At 43.8% G+C, this 17,114-nt stretch overlaps 1 protein-coding gene across 2 annotated transcripts in view; it reads left to right on the top strand.

Annotated features, from left to right (window-relative positions):
• Positions 1 to 8,636: 8,636 nt before the first annotated feature.
• The window catches only part of NTM (neurotrimin), a 399,599-nt gene continuing 391,121 nt past the window's right edge, over positions 8,637 to 17,114 (top strand). For both annotated transcript variants that reach the window (XM_049654183.1, XM_049654174.1), the window contains exon 1: positions 8,637 to 9,701. In XM_049654183.1, coding sequence (XP_049510140.1) covers positions 9,535 to 9,701 — 167 coding nt within the window. In that variant the 5' untranslated portion in view covers positions 8,637 to 9,534. The remainder of the gene's footprint in view (positions 9,702 to 17,114) is intronic.

The raw sequence follows: 17,114 nt of genomic DNA, 5'->3' as shown, positions 1-17,114 counted from the left end.
TCTGTCTCAAAAAATAAACGTTAAAAAAATTAAAAAAAAAATAGAAATCATAGTATCAATTATTTTTATCCCAATCATTTCCCACTTCTTGAGGAAAGTTAACTCAGCTTGAACACTCACCCATCTGATTGCATGTTTATTTTTAATCCCCATGTTTCACTAGTAAACAGACTTGATGAAACCAGTGAGTGAGAGAGTGAGTGTGTTCATGTGTGTGTTTGATGTAGAAATGTTGTAAATGTGTTATAATCAAGGCAAAATAGCATCCCAGAAGTTTAGCCAGGGCCACTTTTATAATAAAAAATATTGATTGATCCCAGGGATAGCAAAGATCACTTCTACCCAATTACACTCCTGCTGCCCCTTCTAAAGCAGTGTGATTCAGGGATTCCTTCACAGCTCTTATTCTTTTATGTACAACTGTTAGTATAAAGTGGTCTTTATGACACTTAGAATAATATATGTATAACTTACATGTATGTGTATGTGTACATATACATATATATGAGTGTATATAGAATTTGCTAAGTATACTAAATGAGTCCTAAGAAACTCAGGAGAGATTGAGACAAAAACACAGCAGAATGAAACTCAAACATGAAGTCCAAGAAAAAAAAAATTACTATCAGAGTGGAAAGAGAGAGAGAGAAAGAGAGAGAAATTAAAAATAAAGAGGAGACAAAGAGAGAGAAAGGAAACATACAATAAGCTTTACTGTATAGATGGGGAAAAACAGGACCCCAAAAAGTCAAAAGACACAGGATATAAAACTTACTATTCAAGCTGACCTCTAAGACTCTTCCAACCATGATATTCTAATAGTCTAGTCTGAAAAGGATGGCTTAAATATTCTCTTTTATGGCTGGATGCCTAGCATAGACTATGATCTAGACAGCCATGTCCCAGCTAGGCTTTAGGGGAAGATTCCCAAATGGGCAATTAATTTAGATTTAATAGGACAGTTACTGTAAGTTTAAATAAATGCCAGTTAAATATTAACAGCATATTTATTGAAGATTAACATTGCTGGTTGCATTGTGGGATTTTCTTTTCCTTAAAGAAACCCTTTATCGGAAGAATTTTAATCATCTTGGCTCTGCCATCAGCTTGCCTTAGATGCAGGGCAGCTCATTACTTTGTTGAATCGTGTTCTGTACTGTGAAGTGCATACCTTGGTTCTGGAGAAAGTAGAAGGACATGAGTAGGAGGGCTATTTCTCTATAGGAGGGATTGATAAGTGGGTATGAAGGATAAAGTGCTTTTGAGGAGAGTGTCGAGAAGCACTCAAACTATAGGCTACGAGAGTTGGAAGGGCCCTTGGAAGTCACCTAATCCAAACTCTTGGAATAGAAGAAAAGCGGAAGTGAACAGAGCACCCTCATGCACCCAGCAGATGGCATGCTTGATGCAATACCCTGGACCCCTAGCCCTACCCGGAGCTGCCCTCTTGCTCTGGAGTACTTTTAACTTTCAAAAGTGCCCTAGCCCATTTAGATGCATTAGGAGACATTAGATTTTCAGAAAGGCCCATATATCATAAAGATTTTGGTTCTTCTGACAAGTAAAAATCTGGAAAAAGAAACTAAATTTTTTTTTAAAAGCAAGTGAAGTGACTTATCTAAGGTGATCTAATGAAGGCCTGAGTTGAAACTAGAACACAGGTCCTTTGGTTTACAAAACCATATTTATAAAATGTCACCTCCAGTGAAAAGTACAATGAATCTATATGTTTTGAGCAAATTTTTGTCTCTTCTGTTACTGATCTTGGTTGGGGAATATGGAGTCAAACCAGTAAAGAAAGTGCAGAGAAAAGGTTAATGAGATAAATGAGTAAAAGGAAATCCTCTGGGGAGAAAAAATTCGAGGGTAGAAACAAGCCAAATTCCTTTGATCTGGGATGTTAACTTCCAAGTTCGGGGCTGGTGAGAGGTTTCTTTCTCTATGAGAAACCCCAACCCAACTCTGGCAGGGCTGCCTCTTGTAAACATTAGAACTGCTGTCTTGGGTCTGTCTATGCACTAGATGGATGTCTGCATGGAACCCTCCCTCCCTTCTACAGAGGGAATGAAGCTGGTCCTGAAGCACTGTTCTGGGATGTTAAATGATAGAAATTAGGAAAGGTAAGGCAGGCACAGGATATTATTATCAAATGACGAGTCTAAGATCTAGACCTGAGAAGGCTTTGATTTCAGTCATCAGGCACACAGGAACAAAGAAGGGTGTAAAGGTTTATGGAAGGAGTGGAAGGAGTGGGGACTGCTCCTTTAAAGATGAGATGGAGGGATCTTGTCTTGTCTTCAGGTTCTTTCACTACCTTTCAGTTATATGTGGAAGCAAGACAGATAAAAGTTCCCAGGCTGGGGCGCCTGGGTGGCTCAATTAAGCAGCTGACTCTTGATCTTGGCTCAGGTCATGATCTCAGGGTTCATGTGTTTGAAGTCCGCCTCGGGTACTACACTAACAGCTTGGAGACTGCTTGGGATTCTCCCTCCCTCTCTCTCTCTTTCTGTCTTTCTTTGCTCCTCCCCTGCTCACACTCTCTCTGTCTCTCAAAATAAATAAACTTAAACAAAAATTCCCAGGAAGAGAAAGCCCTCTTCTCTTTCCCAAACACAGGCCATTTCCCATAGGCCTATATCCTGTGTGCTTTTGTGGAGCATTGAGTTTGAGACACTACGGTGGGAGCTGGAGGGTCATCTTCTTCCTGCCCTGGTTTGAAGGCTAAGCTACTTCCTTTTATGACCACATCTCAGCATGAAGTGTCTGCTCAGTCTCTGTGATGAAACCTCTCAGCATCTGTATGCTCACGGTGCTCACAGGCCTACACTCAGCAGACTGCCCCTGGGTTCTCTGAATGAATATCAGGTCTGGCACTCCTCTGTCCCTGCCAGTCTTGATGTAGAAGCACGGTGGCTCCCACGTTTTAACCCCTGCAGTGTGTGTAATAGGCCTTTGCTGAACTCTCTACATCTACTGTCTTATTTCTTCATCACACCAACACTCTGTGGTAGGCACCATTCTTACCATTATTTTTACAAATGAGATTATTTCCTCAAGTCAAGGTCACACAGCTAATAATGGAGATGATGAGTGTTTGACCTCTGGTCTGTCCAATTCCAAAGCCCGTGGTCATTCTTCACTGATGCATTTGTACTGAATAAATTCATAAGTGAATGAACACAGAATGCTGGAAGAGTTAGAGATGTTCAATCACAGCACTTTACACATATCTATCCCTAGTTTACATGAGGGCAATCTGAGAATATAAAAGGCAGCTTCTCTTCATGCTCTTTCTGGTCTTGGGCTGTGTGGCTTCTGTCCTGTCTGCCTACAACAAGGTTCCCGCCCACACCACCTGCCTCTTCATCTCCTCACTATTAAGTCCCAGTTTAAAGTCATTTTTGGGGAAATGTTTCCTGATCTTCCAGATTCCACAAGACCCTTCTGTCATATGCATTCTCTATTTCCCCCTCAAAGTGCTTATCACAACTGTATCCATTGGTTTGTAAAATTATTTATTTACTATCTGTCTTCCCTGCTGGACAGTGTGATTTATGAAGGTAAGTCTTATGTTGATTTTGTTTTTGTCTCTCTCTCTCATCACAGTTTCAATGCCCTGCCTATCCCATAGCTAGTGTAACACTAAATGCCTGTTTGTTGTATAGCTGAATTTCTCACTTATGTTTATAAATCCTTGAGATCACCTCTCCCCTCCTAATGTCATTTTAAATTAAGTTCGGGAAACCATGGTCAGTGCCTGGAAATCTGGACAAGCTAATGGGACAAACTGATTCTAAGAGGGAGGTATATTCCAGCTTTTTTCTTTTTTCAATGATTATTTATTTTGAGAGAGAAAAAGAGTGAGACAGAGGAGTGGTGGGGCATAGAGATAGAGGGACAGAGAGAATCCCAAGCAGGTTCTGCACTGCCAGCACTGAAATCCAGAGTCGGATGCTTAACTGATTGAGCACCCCCCAGGCGTCCCCCCCCCCCAGTTTGTTTTTCTTAGCACTGAGAACATTCTCAAGGGCTCATAGGGAGCGTGGGGATGAGTTCATGATAACTTCAAAATTCATGAGTGTAAATACACATAAAACCACTGCCAAACCTAATAACACAAAACTACAAGCAAATCAAAGGCTGGGGCTATGTCTTTCATTTCTGTATCACTAACTCCAAAGTGATTTCAGGTACATAGGAGGAGCTCAAAGTCTACCTGTCCATACTTACTGAATGCACTGAATTCAACTGAATAATTGGATACACAGAGGTATTCTTGGCAGTAATAGTATCACTTCTTTTGTAGTTCTCTCTCTTGCCCATAGATGAAGCAGCCAAAGGAGATATTTTATTAGTTAGGTCTTAAGCAGTGTCCTTACCTGACAGGTGTAGCAGAAAGCTATATTGGAACAGGAGCCGTGAGTCCTGAGTTCCAGTTCTGATTTACCAGTTATTACCCTTATGTCCCTACAGTAATAACTCCTTCCTGGGTTCAACCCTCCACCCTTATGGAATGAGTGGGTTGTACGAAATATCTTCCAAGGTCCCCTCTGACCATATCATTCTGTGATTCTGTGACTCCAGGGTCTTATTTTGACCCAAAACCTAGGTTAGGAAAGATTCTGCCCCAAAGACCCCTGGCTTGTGAGATGCTCCCATTTAGGCATCTGGCTTTTGCTTTATTGGTGCTTTGAATTTAATCATTCATTGTGCTCCTCCTTACTTTTCCGTCTACCTACCGATTATTCTTCTGACCATCTTTCCCCTTTATGCACCTCTTAGAAAGTTGTATAGCTTTCAAAGTCCATAGATAGCCTAACCTTTGCCACTTCTTCCTGTTCTCCTTTTCTATCCTCTCTATTCGTGACCCCTTTTTTCTCCTTAGAGGCTTCTTCCCCTCCTTCAAGTTGCTCTTTTGCTCTTTCTGTTGAAATCCTAACATGCTGGACTCTAGCCCAGATGAACAACAATTTTATTTTGATCTTATATTCATATAGGAGGAAAAGAATAGCCTGTATTTTCCAGAGTTCTGCCCATCCCTGTTCCCCTAGAGACATCTCTTAATTCAGATCCACACCACCTTTTCTGATTAAACTTTTCAATATCTACTCGGTGCCACGCCACTGTAACTGCCTTGCATCTTATCTTCCTGCCTGAGTTCCTGTTTGGAATCTCTACCAGGAGAGGGGGGCCTTTAGCCTTTTTAGAGAAGGAGAAGCAGAACTGGCATTTCTTAAGCTAGTGCTCTTCTTTTGGTCTTCCGTGTGTGTGGAATATTCATAGCTCTTTAGCTAGCCCCAGGTTTCTGCAGGTAACATAGAGTGAAACAAAAACAACAGCTGATTTCCCTTTCACTGGGAATTTCCTATTCCAACCTTGCTTTTAGTGTGTAGATGCTGCTGATGCCAGAAGCCTCCCTCTACCCCTGTCTCCTCACCTGCCTGCCAGCTCTTTGGGGTCTGCACTGCAGAGCTCCTGCACTCCCTCTGTTTTGCAGTCATGGGATCATTAAAGGGAGTATGAGCATTTTCGTTTGCTCTGGCAGTGTGTGTGTAGGTGTGTGTGTGTCTGTGAGCTTGAAAAGCATTGTCCTATGGATATTTTTATAACCTGAAGCAATTACAGCTGTCAGCACAGAGACAAGCTGTGACAAGTTGATTTATGTGTACAGTATATGTGTATCCAAGAGGGAAGGGAGGAAGGAGAGGGAGATGGGGGGAAGAAGGTGGAGGTGGGCGCTTGTTAGGATGCTGCTTTCCAGGAGGCAGAAAGGAAGTTGTTTTTATAAAGAACACAAATAATGAAATTGCTCTGACTGTCATCCCTTTTTCATTAACTTGGATATGCTGGGAAAAATAAAATAAATCTAGCAGTTTTTATGAAGCAAGAGACAGGATATAGGATAAGCCACTAAGTGTTGGTTATATTTAGGGATTAGAGGATAGGCAGGGAGTTGACATATGATTTTGATCTTCATCTACTCAAACAACTTCAATAAGGAGTTCGGATGAAATGGATTCTGGCTTGTTAATTGTGCGGGCCTCTCTGGTCTTTCACCACTTTCTAAACTTCCATTTTTGAATAAAGTTTGGGCCCCTTGACTTACGGAGAAGGTATGAGGTTGCAAGCGGCTTTTGTATCTCCAACCTGAGTATTACCTGAGCTCTGCTGGGTTTCCTGCCAGATGCTGTAGCTCAGCACCCTCCCTTCATGGTCAGAGACAAAGATGGTTTGACTGTCTTAGATCAATGACATGCAGACTGGTATAAAATGAACATCTTAAAGAGCCCATATGAAGAATTATTTTCCTGCCCAGTCATAATAATGAAGTGGTAGCAGACAAAATGTATTAATAAAGCATCTTCCACCTTAAATGGATTTCTAAGTATTTTCCTGTAGAGTTAATCATGTATGTAGGTCCCTAGGGAAGGCTGGTTGTTGTCATTATCCACATTCCCAGATGCAAAAACTAATGCTCATTTGTACCTACCTGGGAATTAGATGCAAGAGCCAGGACTAGAATTTATTACGAAAGGAATCATCCCTGCCATTCCCAAGCCTGCAAGGAAATGACACCATAGCCTAGAATGAATCCCTCTCCCTTCCCCACAATGTAATTATTTCCAGCTGAGGTAGTGAAGATGTGTGTACACAGAAGGGATGGTCGGGGAGCATGAGGGGTGGGTAAAATTGAAAGATGGATATTATTAGAGGTAACTCGTTGGCTTTAGGGGAAGAACAACTCCAAATTCAGCAGACTGTAAGTCAGCAAATACAATCTCACACTTTACTTCTTATAGGGTCTTGCAAGAATGGACTGGTGCAGAGAAAGATTTTCTCTTTTTTATTCTTTCAAAAATATAAGCAAAACTCTCCCGCTCTCCATAGATGCATAGATGCCATTTTTTTTGCTTTTGCTCCCCCCTCCCCCCCGATAGTAAAGTCATTTGTTGCAGGCACAAGTTGACAATTGATTTTTTTTGATGCTATATATCAAATGGTCCCTACTGGCCAAAAGTAGCAGGTGGGTTTCCCTGAGAATTTAATCTCAGGAAAAGTCACCAGAGGAGATGAGGAAAAAAATGGCCCTAATGATGGATTAATTGAGATCTTCAGTGTAAAGTTGCTCAACTTTTAATGGTTGACCACTTTCTGGTTAACTATTAAAAGAAAAAAAAAAAAACACATTTGCTCAGTCTGTCTTTGTTACCCTGGAGTATGGGTCCTACATCTGCAAACCCTATCTCCATCCCTACCAGTCTAAAGTAGGGTGAGGCAGTATGGTGGGTGAAATGCTTGTTTTTTCTCTGACACATATGTTACCTACATGCAAGTAGTGGTTACAACCTGCAAGGTGTAAGGACTTTTCTGGCACTGGGACACTTATAGTTATAACGTATCAATCATTTTGGTGTTGGCTAGATGGATTTGGGAAAGAACATCTTTTTCTGTTATTTAACAGCTATTGGAAAACAAACAAAAAAAACCCCAAAAAACAAAAAAACAAAACAAACAAACAAACAAACAAACAAACAAAAAACAGATTCCTGGTTGTATCTGATAGAAAGTTGAGGGAGAAGAAACAAAGTCACTGTTGGTTGCCTCTTGTCTATGCCCAGGAAAAATCTGGGTCAGTGTAGAGGGCTTAGATCTGGAAGTCCCTGAGGAGAAAGCATGTTAGCATTACTTAGCACAGCTGTGTGGGTTGGGCTGCTCTGGGCTTCTCCCTAGCTCAGGGGACAGGCCCAGGAAGGGGAATGCACTGCATTCTTTCATAGCTGGACTTAAGGGAGAAATTTAAATGTAGGTATACAGGGACCCACAGCAGCTAGAGAGAAGTGACAAGAACTGAAGCAAAACCAGTTTTTCCCTGGGTTTCAAAAATTCGAAAAACACACCTCTTAAGATGATTTGAAATCAGCTCTGCAAGCTTGTGAAACCCAGGAAACTTGGGAGTCCGCAGTATAAATAAAGCAAGTGGCTCACACTCATTCATCTGAATGAGCACTTTTGCAGGACTAGCATCTTTTAATGTCGACAAAACAAGAATAAAGAATGTAAGTTAGTGTCAGAACTTGACCAAAATTTTGATGCGATTTTGCCACTTTTACACACTAAGAGACGTCTGTGATTTTGTATTTATTTTATATATGGGACATCTGTTTAGAAAGGTGGTGTTGAGTCTCCGGTGTTGGAAAGTAGCTTCTGGGGGGGTGGGGTGCTGGTGGTGTGGGCATTGACTATTGAATAAAAATGAGATTATTCTAAAGCATCCTCCAACACTCTAAATTTACTCTAAATGCTAATGGAATTAATCTGATAATTTTAAGGGTGCATGCATGCATGCTGCAGGGTTTTCCTTTCCTAGTTAATTAGTTTGTGACCCTTTTTAAGATGTCTTGGGTTTATTAAGATTGTGAGGTAACTTTGCCTTTCTTCTTAATTTGGAAGTGACATCTCCTCAAGGGGGTAAATGGTTAAACTCCTCGCCTCGGCTGGTGCATTGCCGCGGCGCGGCGCGGCGCGGCGCGGCAGGGGTTAAGGTGGGCGCCCGCGCCCCGAGCCCCGCGCCCGCCCGCCAGGATGAGCGCGCAGTCCGCCCGCTCGCTCGGCGCCGGCCGCGGAGAAAGTGGCGGTCAGTGATGGAGCTGCTGCCATGACAACCCCGGCGGTCGGGGCCCGCGCGCGTCGGGGCTGCTCCCGGGAGGAAGGCGGCGCGGAGGCCGGGGGCGGCCGCTGAGCGTGGCGTCCGCGCGGCTCCGGTGCCGGCTGCGCCTCGTCTTCCCTAGCCAGACAGCCAGCGAGCTAGGGGCCGCCGCGGTGCGCTCCGCCGGGCCGCTCCTGCCTCGGCCGCCGCCGCGGCGACTGCCTCCCCCGAGACTGGCCGAATCGCAGCGGCTGCAGAGCGCATTTCGGCTCGGAGGAAGTTGACCGAGGCGGCTGCCGCAGGATCACCGGGTCCGGATCGCACGAAGCCCGGCGGAGCCGCCTCCAGCGTGCCCCACTTTCCATCTTGGCTATTGTTACGGATTGTTTTTCTCCTGGCGATCCTTCCTTTGAAACTTACAAAGAAAGTGTTGGATTTCCCCTTGTTCGAACTGAGGAATTGCAGACCACCTCTGGGGAGCCGGATCTGACCCACCCCCTGTCCCCTTCTGGTACCAAAGTGCTTACTCCACTCCAAAGTGCCATGTCAGAACTGCTACCGGGAAGAAGGGGCTCTTGAGACGTGCCCACACCTTTGCACCTGCCTTGCGCTTCCCCTTTCTTGGCCGTCTTCCCCGGCCGAAGCAGCACCGAGGAAACACCCCGTGGATGTCCTCCGTGGAAATTGGTTATCCGAGGCCGGATTCGGGGGAGGAATATTAGACTTGGAGGAGTCTGCGTGCTTTTCTCCTCTCGCGCCTCTCGGTCGCTGCTAGTTCACTGCTCGGTCCCTGAGCTCGCTCCCTCACCCCACCCACTTCCTGTGCTCGCCCGGGGGGGTGTGTGCCTTGCAGCTGCCGGAGTTCTGGGAAGTTGTGGCTGTCGAGGATGGGGGTCTGTGGGAACCTGTTCCTGCCCTGGAAGTGCCTCGTGGTCGTGTCTCTCAGGCTGCTGTTCCTTGTACCCACAGGAGTGCCCGTGCGCAGCGGAGATGCCACCTTCCCCAAAGCTATGGACAACGTGACGGTCCGGCAGGGGGAGAGCGCCACCCTCAGGTAGGGAGCTGTCTTTCTTCTATGAATTAACAATGATTTGTATGGGTTGTGGGGGGAGAGGGGCAGGGGTGCAGGTGTGAGCGCTGGCGCAGCTGGCACGGAGGTCGCTGGTTCCTTGGGCTGCACGATTCATGGATGGGAAACTGAGTGCTCTGCCCCGGGAACGTGGTGGTGTTAGGGAAACGCTCAGAGGTTGGGGAGATGAGCTGTTTCTCCAAAATTGGCCTCCTTGGCTCAGGACTTGGTAAGCGTGAGGGGCGGCTAAGACAGGGAGTCACTGAGATTGAGGACAGTGGCATGGACGCTGTGTGTGCCCGAACCTGGTGGCCATGGTGACTGGGGACCTGGCTGGGGCTCAGCATGAACAGTCATCTCTGAAGTTAATGAGTCCCAAAGGACGAGTCTGGCTCCGTTTGAATGCCTTCACTCTGCCTGTGCCATGGGGTGTTGCCAGTGGGCTACTGTATTCTGGCAGACCTGATGTTTTGTCCTGGGCTTGACTGTGTCTGGGCTTTCCTGGAGTGCCTTCATGCCATGAGCTGGTGGGCAGAAGGACATGCTTTTTCCTGTCGAAATATGGCTTTCTGAGATTGAAGTCCTGGAGATGAGTCTGATTTGTCCATGGAAAACATCATTTACTCTGGTTAGCTGTTCCCTCTTGTTTTTTTTTTTTTTTTCCCCACTAAAATGGTGTGTGCAAAACTCATCTACTGAAAAGATAGGATATTTCAATGTTGAGTTGGGTCCTGATGGGTTTCTGGGGTTAAGGCTTACAGAAACTGAGGAGGAGAAGAATCTTGGCTATGTTTTGTGTAAGATGGGATGAGTCTATGTCCCTGATGACCCTGCCTACTGACTTGTTAACTCAATTTCCAGTGTCTAAGAAATGTATCACTCATGAGAGGGTAACAGAGAATTAGTGATGATAATGGGAAATCTTACTCTTTAGAGAGAGTCAGCATGAGGCAGAAGTTAAGAAGGTTCATATGAAGAATCATTTCTCTGCCTCTCTTTGATTTAATATTCTCTCTTACTTAAAGTTTTCCAAACTGGGCTACTGAGCTGACTCTAAGGCAACATGGCAATATTCCCATGCTTTGCATTCAAAGATTCTTAGAAAGATAATCGTGGTGCTGGTGTCCATTGTTTTACCCCTGGTGACTGTTCTTTTAAAATTGCATTGTTTGTGGATGGTACGCTTAAGGAAATATCCACAGGATAGAAAATATCAAGAAGGGGGCTCTGGCAATACAGAGCTGACTTGTCAGGACATTGCCAAATGAAGTGTGTGATTTAAGGACATATGTAAGGCCTACAAACATCCCGTGCTCCATTGTCTTTGAAGAGCTAACCCCCAAAGCCCCAGTGAACTCCTAGTTACCCATTGGCTCAGAAAACCCACCTCTTCCACTAAGCCCTTCAGTGACTACTTTGGACAAAGGTTAAATATCTAACTGCCTCCCACCCCAGAATTACTGTATCTGCTTTGTCAAGGGATGTCATGGAGCTCTAAAAATGTTGTGATTTCAGGCTGCCTAAAAGAGAAGTGCAAAAATGAAGCCTTAACACAATACGATGATGAATTTAGTGTTCTCTGGATGTTCCCTTTGTCCCTAACTCTTAGCTGCAAGGAGTGGTCTCAAAGAGATGAAATAGAGGCAGTCTCACATGGAGAACATTTTAGAAACAGATGGGATGGTATTTTCAAGGAGAAGGTGGAAGGTAGTCAGCTCTGTGGAGATTTGGAGATAAAGAAATAGCAAAGGGGCCTTATAGACAATTGTCCCATATTGTAATGGGGATCATTTGAAGGGGGGTTGGATGAGCCAGGATCTGGTCTTCAGAAGGCATCTTCCTAGTCTCATGAGAATTAAGACTCTCTAGAGAGTGGCTGAATTTGGCAGATGCTGAGCCAGGGCATGGGCTTTAGTTAGGAACAGCTTCTACTTAAAATTGCATTATCATGGACTTCCCTTTCTTTATCTTTCCCTCCATGCCTTTCTTGCTCACTCTGGGCTTTCCTGTCCCTGTCTCTTTCAAGTGCTAATGTTTCTTTGCATTTTCACATCTGCTCTGGTCTTATTTGGGTGTAGAAGGAGGAAGTGGAATATGATGGGGCTTCTTCTCTAGACCCAACACTGCTGTGACATAAAAAGACTCTCTTAGAACATCCCCTGCCATTCTGTGCCAGCCCCTGGGACGAAATGTCTAAGTGACATAAGGAGGAAGACACTTCCAGTGGATGGAGCCTTATAGGGCAGGGATTAGAGGAGCTAGGATGTGACTGACACTGACCCACTGGCTAGGGCCTGATTTAGGATGTGAATCAGGCTGCAGGTGTATCAGATGACCTGCACAAAGGATGCTCACGTTCTGCAGGATAACCTTCATTCTTCCCAGGCTCTTATGCACTAGAACAAGCAAGGTCTGCCATGCTGAGGTGTTCTTTTGTGGAGTTGGAGCCTTTGAACCCTCAAACACAGTCTTTGTAATTTGGTGTGCAAACAAGCAAATAGGAATTTCAGAATGTATTTTGTTTGCATAAAATTTGCTAAATTTGCAAACCTGATTCTAGATTGTTGTAGTGCAGTGTCTCAGGGCTCTGGAATTTTATTTTTTTTTTATTTTTATTTTTTGGAGTTTTTCTTTCTTTTTTGTGTATTTATGTGGATCTTTTCATTTTATTTCCCTCTTTACTTCCTTCCTTCCTTCCTTCCTTCCTTCCTTCCTTCCTTCCCCTCAATCTCTTTCTCTCTCCTTCTCTCTCTCTCTCTCTCTCTCTCTCTCTCTTTCTTTCTTCTTTTCTTTTTCAGCATGCAACTAAGCTACACAGAATACAACTAGGGAGGCCTGGAGCACCTCCGCTCTGCCCTGGAGAGCAACCCTGTCCACATTGCTGTGGGTGATGCTTGTAGTTTACTTCTCAACCAGCAGAGGACTTTTTGCTCTGATTTCATTTTATTCTTTGTTCTCGCCAGTTTTATTTTTTGAAGATGTCTTCCAGTCCCCAAAGAATGAATGCTTCAGCAGCAGATTCTAATGTGAGGAAACTTTTAAAAATGTTTTATTTCATCCAATTAGTGTTAACGGTCCTTGTGGAGGTATTGGGAAACCTTTCACCAGAGCCTGCCATTGACAGCCTGAAAAAAATCGCAAACAATTTGCTATCACCCACCCTTTCTGCCCTCCTGCTGATAATCTGTATGCATATATTTTTTTTTAAAGGTGAGGTTATGCAGAACAGGATATACCATAATAATAGCATTAACAAAGGTTTAGGGAGCATTTGCTATGTGTCAGGGAGGAGTCTGTTTTTCATAGCATCTTCTCTGTCATCCAGCTTCATAACATTAACATTTAACCCTAATAGAGACCCTGTGATGTAGGTGCTATTATTATTCCCATTTTGCAGATGAGGAAATTGAGGCATGGAGAGTTTACATTGTTTGATTAAGTTGTACAGGTAGGAAGTGTTGAAGCCAGGTTATGAGGCAGTAGTAATAATAATGTTATTAAGATGAATAGTAGTGTCAATGATTGGTCAGTTACTGTATGTGTTAAATAGTTTGTATACATAGTAACATTTAATGTTTGAACAACTCCCTGAAATAGACTTAATTATCCCAACTTCATTGCTGTGGAAGCTAAGGCCCACAGAGGGAAATTTAGGTAATATCACACAAGTAGTTAAGTGGCAGAGCTGGAAGCTGACTCAGGACTCTACTCCCTCATTTTGGACACCACACTTTCCCCGCTGCATTCTGTGTTCTAATTCCTTGCTAGTACTCAGTGTCTCCTCTAGTCATTTTGGCTTAGACCCTTTCCTGCAATGATGTTGAACCTTCTATGTTCTTTCTCCTCATGCAATGGGGAACAGCTAGCTGTTGGAAAGCAGAGATCGTACCTTGTAATATCATGAGCACTGTGTACTCCCAAATGTTTAAGGAACAGATAAAATGAATAGAAACTAAACAAAAACATCCTTCAGCCTATACTCAACTTATTTCTTTACTGCATTTTTCCATCATTTTACTTTAAAATACAGCTGTGCTCAACCAACAAAGGTTTATTAAGTCGTTCTTACATGAAGGGTTCTGAACTGGGTTTTGGGGTATAAAAAAGCATGAGGGTTGGATGTCGTACTCCAGGGACTTAAGTCCAACTCAAAAGGCTGGGCTGTAGACAAAGAGGTAACTTACAGGTGAGGCAGAGTGTGCCCATCAGGAAGTGGGTGATGTGTGTGCGTGTGGTCAGAAAAGAGCATCCTGTTTCCATGTGGGGTGGGATTCTCTGTGGAAATGCTGAGGAAAAAATGAGGAGCAGGAGAGAGCTGAGGTTCTCAACTATGTGGATGTCATTAATTGGAGACCTTTTGGGGCACCTGGGTGGCTCAGTTGGTTGGGCGTCTGACTTTGGCTCAGGTCATGATCTCACAACTTGTGAGTTTGAGCTCTGCATTGGGCTCTGTGCTAACAGCTCAGAGCCTAGACCCTGCTTCAGATTCTGGATTCTGTGCCTCCCTCTCTCTGCCCCTCCCCTGCTCACACTCTGTCTCTCAAAAATGAATAAACATTAAAAAAATTAATTGGAGACCTTTCACTAAGTATCCACCTATCGTTTGGAAGTTCTGATGAATGTGTTTTGTGTTGTCATAGATTCCCCCAATAAGGTGACAAGTAGTATAGTGAATTATTTCACTGGGATCATCTGCAAAGTGAGTATCAAAAGCTAACTTGTACCTGTTGTTACATGTCTAGAGTGTAGGCTTTGCCACTGCACAACGTTGAGGTTTTGTTTTTTGCTTGTTTGTTTGTTTGTTTGTTTGTTTAGATGAGTTAAGAAGAAAAGATCTGAGAAATGTATGAGATTGAAGTTGGATTTTGCCATAGCAACTCCATGGAATAGCACAGAAGAATGCGTTTTTGATACTTGAGGAAACCCATAGAGTCCCCTTCTAAACATAGGAAGCTGTAGCCCTTTATTCATATCATGTGAAAAATTTAGCATTTCACTTGATAGCAGATGGATTATCTTTATCCCTTCAGCTATTCTATTGTCTCTTGAGGGCAAAATGATGACTTTCTCATGTTTATATCCCAGCATCCAGCACATGACTTAGCCTATCATTTTTGGTAATAAAGTCTGAATGTCTGTTCTGCTTGTCTTTCTGCTGTAGACATCCTGGCCTTTTCTCCACCTCATAAAGGTAGAAAACAAATTCTTGCTACAGAGGCCTTCTATTTGTGCTCATAACTGTTGGGGATACCTTACTCTAGATCTTTCCATGGACAGCTATTTATCATTTTGGTCTCAGCTCAGATGGAAACCCCTCACTAAAACCTTTCCTGACACCCAAGGTCAAAATAATCCCTACCACCTACACCAGTCTTACACTGGCATTTCATCTTGGATTTTTTTTCTTCAGATAAGTCATCCATATCTGAAGTTTTCTTATTCATATATTTGGTTATGTGTTTATGATTTGTCGTCCCCAAATGGACTTTAACTAGAGAATAGGTACCTTCTCTTATTCAGCACTGTGTACCCAAGGTCAGGCAAATAGAAGGCTCTCAGTAAATAGTTGTTGCGTGAACAAATGAAGGAAATCTGAGATCATTGCCTTCTTCTCCTTGCCCTTCTCTGTCCTTTTCCCTTAGTTGTCTTGTGTTGTTCTTGCCCTCGACATGTTACTGGCTCACTGTCATTTCTGACTAGTCTGCACAGATGTGTGAGGTTGCCCTTGAGGAAGTTACAATTACAGATAAGTAATTGGGCTGGTGTCTTTCTGTCAGGGACACAGATGGGCCACATCATCTGTTGGTTATTTCATAGCTGCACCCATGACACTTGTCTTCTTTCTGCCAGGTCACTTCCCTATCCAGTCCTTTAGCCTTTGAAGAGGAGCTCCTCTCTGATGAGGTGTTTAAGCCCAGGTAGACCTCAAGGAGATTAGCATTTTCAAGATGAGGAGGGGCACCAAAATGTACCTTTCTGCCCATCCTTCTTTCTCTCTATTTGGAGTTTGCTAGCAATGGTTGTCTCGTGGTGTAACTGTTGATCCATTCTTAATGAGTTAACTGGTTCAGAATAACAGTGCCACTCAGGAACCATGTGCTGTTCTGATTGTGTTGCCTCCTCCCAAGATCAACCACTGTGTGCTCACCTCCGGGGCTTGCCAGGGATCCAGCCGGTGGACTGTGGCTCAGAAGAGCATGGACAGATGGAGCTGTGGAGGGAGGCTCCTGGAAGCATACTCAGCCTTTTGAGGAGCCAAAGACTAAAATGGGAAAACGAAAAACCCAACAGAGCATGGGGCAGAAGGAGAAAGGTTTATGCCAGTTGTCATGGGAGCCTGGCAAGGGGCACCGAGGGACAGCCTGGTTCTCCAACATTCCTCACCTACAATCATAGGTGCTTTGCAGAAATGTTGCTTTTGTCTTTTGAGTTTGAAAGGATTGCAGAGATCTGTTTCAACCACCTGGTTTTACAGATAATGAGATAGTGATCATAAGTCTTGCACAAAGATGCCTTCCGGAAGGGTGAGGTGGAGGTGACATCAGCCCATGATTCCTCACTTAGCTGTGAGCCCTAGTATAGGGCTACCTGTGCCTGAAATAAGGCCGCCGTTTCCTACTAAGTGCAAAAGTGTCACACTGACAGCATCATGACAGTCAGCAAGCATTTGTCACCATGCTTGGTTCTCACTGCTGGTTGTGTCTGGCACTGAAGTTTGTATTCTTAGCCTTCTCCACCTCTGATTTCATATAGGACAACTGTTTACTGTATCAGGCTCCATGCTAAGCACTCTACTAATTTAGTCCTCATAGCCTTATTTAATCCTCATAGCTGCTCTAGGAGATGGATGCGATTATTATTCTGATTTTACAGATCAAGAAACCAAAGCACAGAGAGAAAAGTGAGACATTTTCCAAGATCACACAGTCAGATGGTGGCTGAGCCTGGGGCTTAGAACAAGTTTTATCTGACTCTAAGCTGGTTCTCTTTTTGTACCACAGGGCTCTTCTCAATCTATCCCTTCTTTGCTTCATTGCCATGGTGTACTCCTTCTAGAAACCAGGTGAATTTGGCTTTTCCTCCTTGTCCTGAAGTGTAAGAATCTCCTTTCTTGAAGTATTTTAGGAATGGAGTATGGGAATGTTTAAGCTTTGATGGTGTGGAGACACAGAGAATGCCCAGCTGGCCTCTACAAGTCTCTTCTCATTAGACAACCCTAGAATCTCCATAGTTTTTTCAGAGTAAGTCTATTCCAGGTTCTTCCACCAACGTTTTGCTTCAGATCAGCAGTCTCGGACTCTCATAGAGAGTTAGCAAATCATCAGACATTGCCATGTATTACTCTGGCATGGGATATTGAACAAATCAAGGTAGAAACAAAATTCTATGAGGATCCCA

Source organism: Panthera uncia, chromosome D1 (genome assembly GCF_023721935.1).
Source record: "Panthera uncia isolate 11264 chromosome D1, Puncia_PCG_1.0, whole genome shotgun sequence".
NCBI classification, from domain to species: domain Eukaryota; kingdom Metazoa; phylum Chordata; class Mammalia; order Carnivora; family Felidae; genus Panthera; species Panthera uncia.
This window is presented reverse-complemented; position numbering and strand designations above follow the sequence as displayed.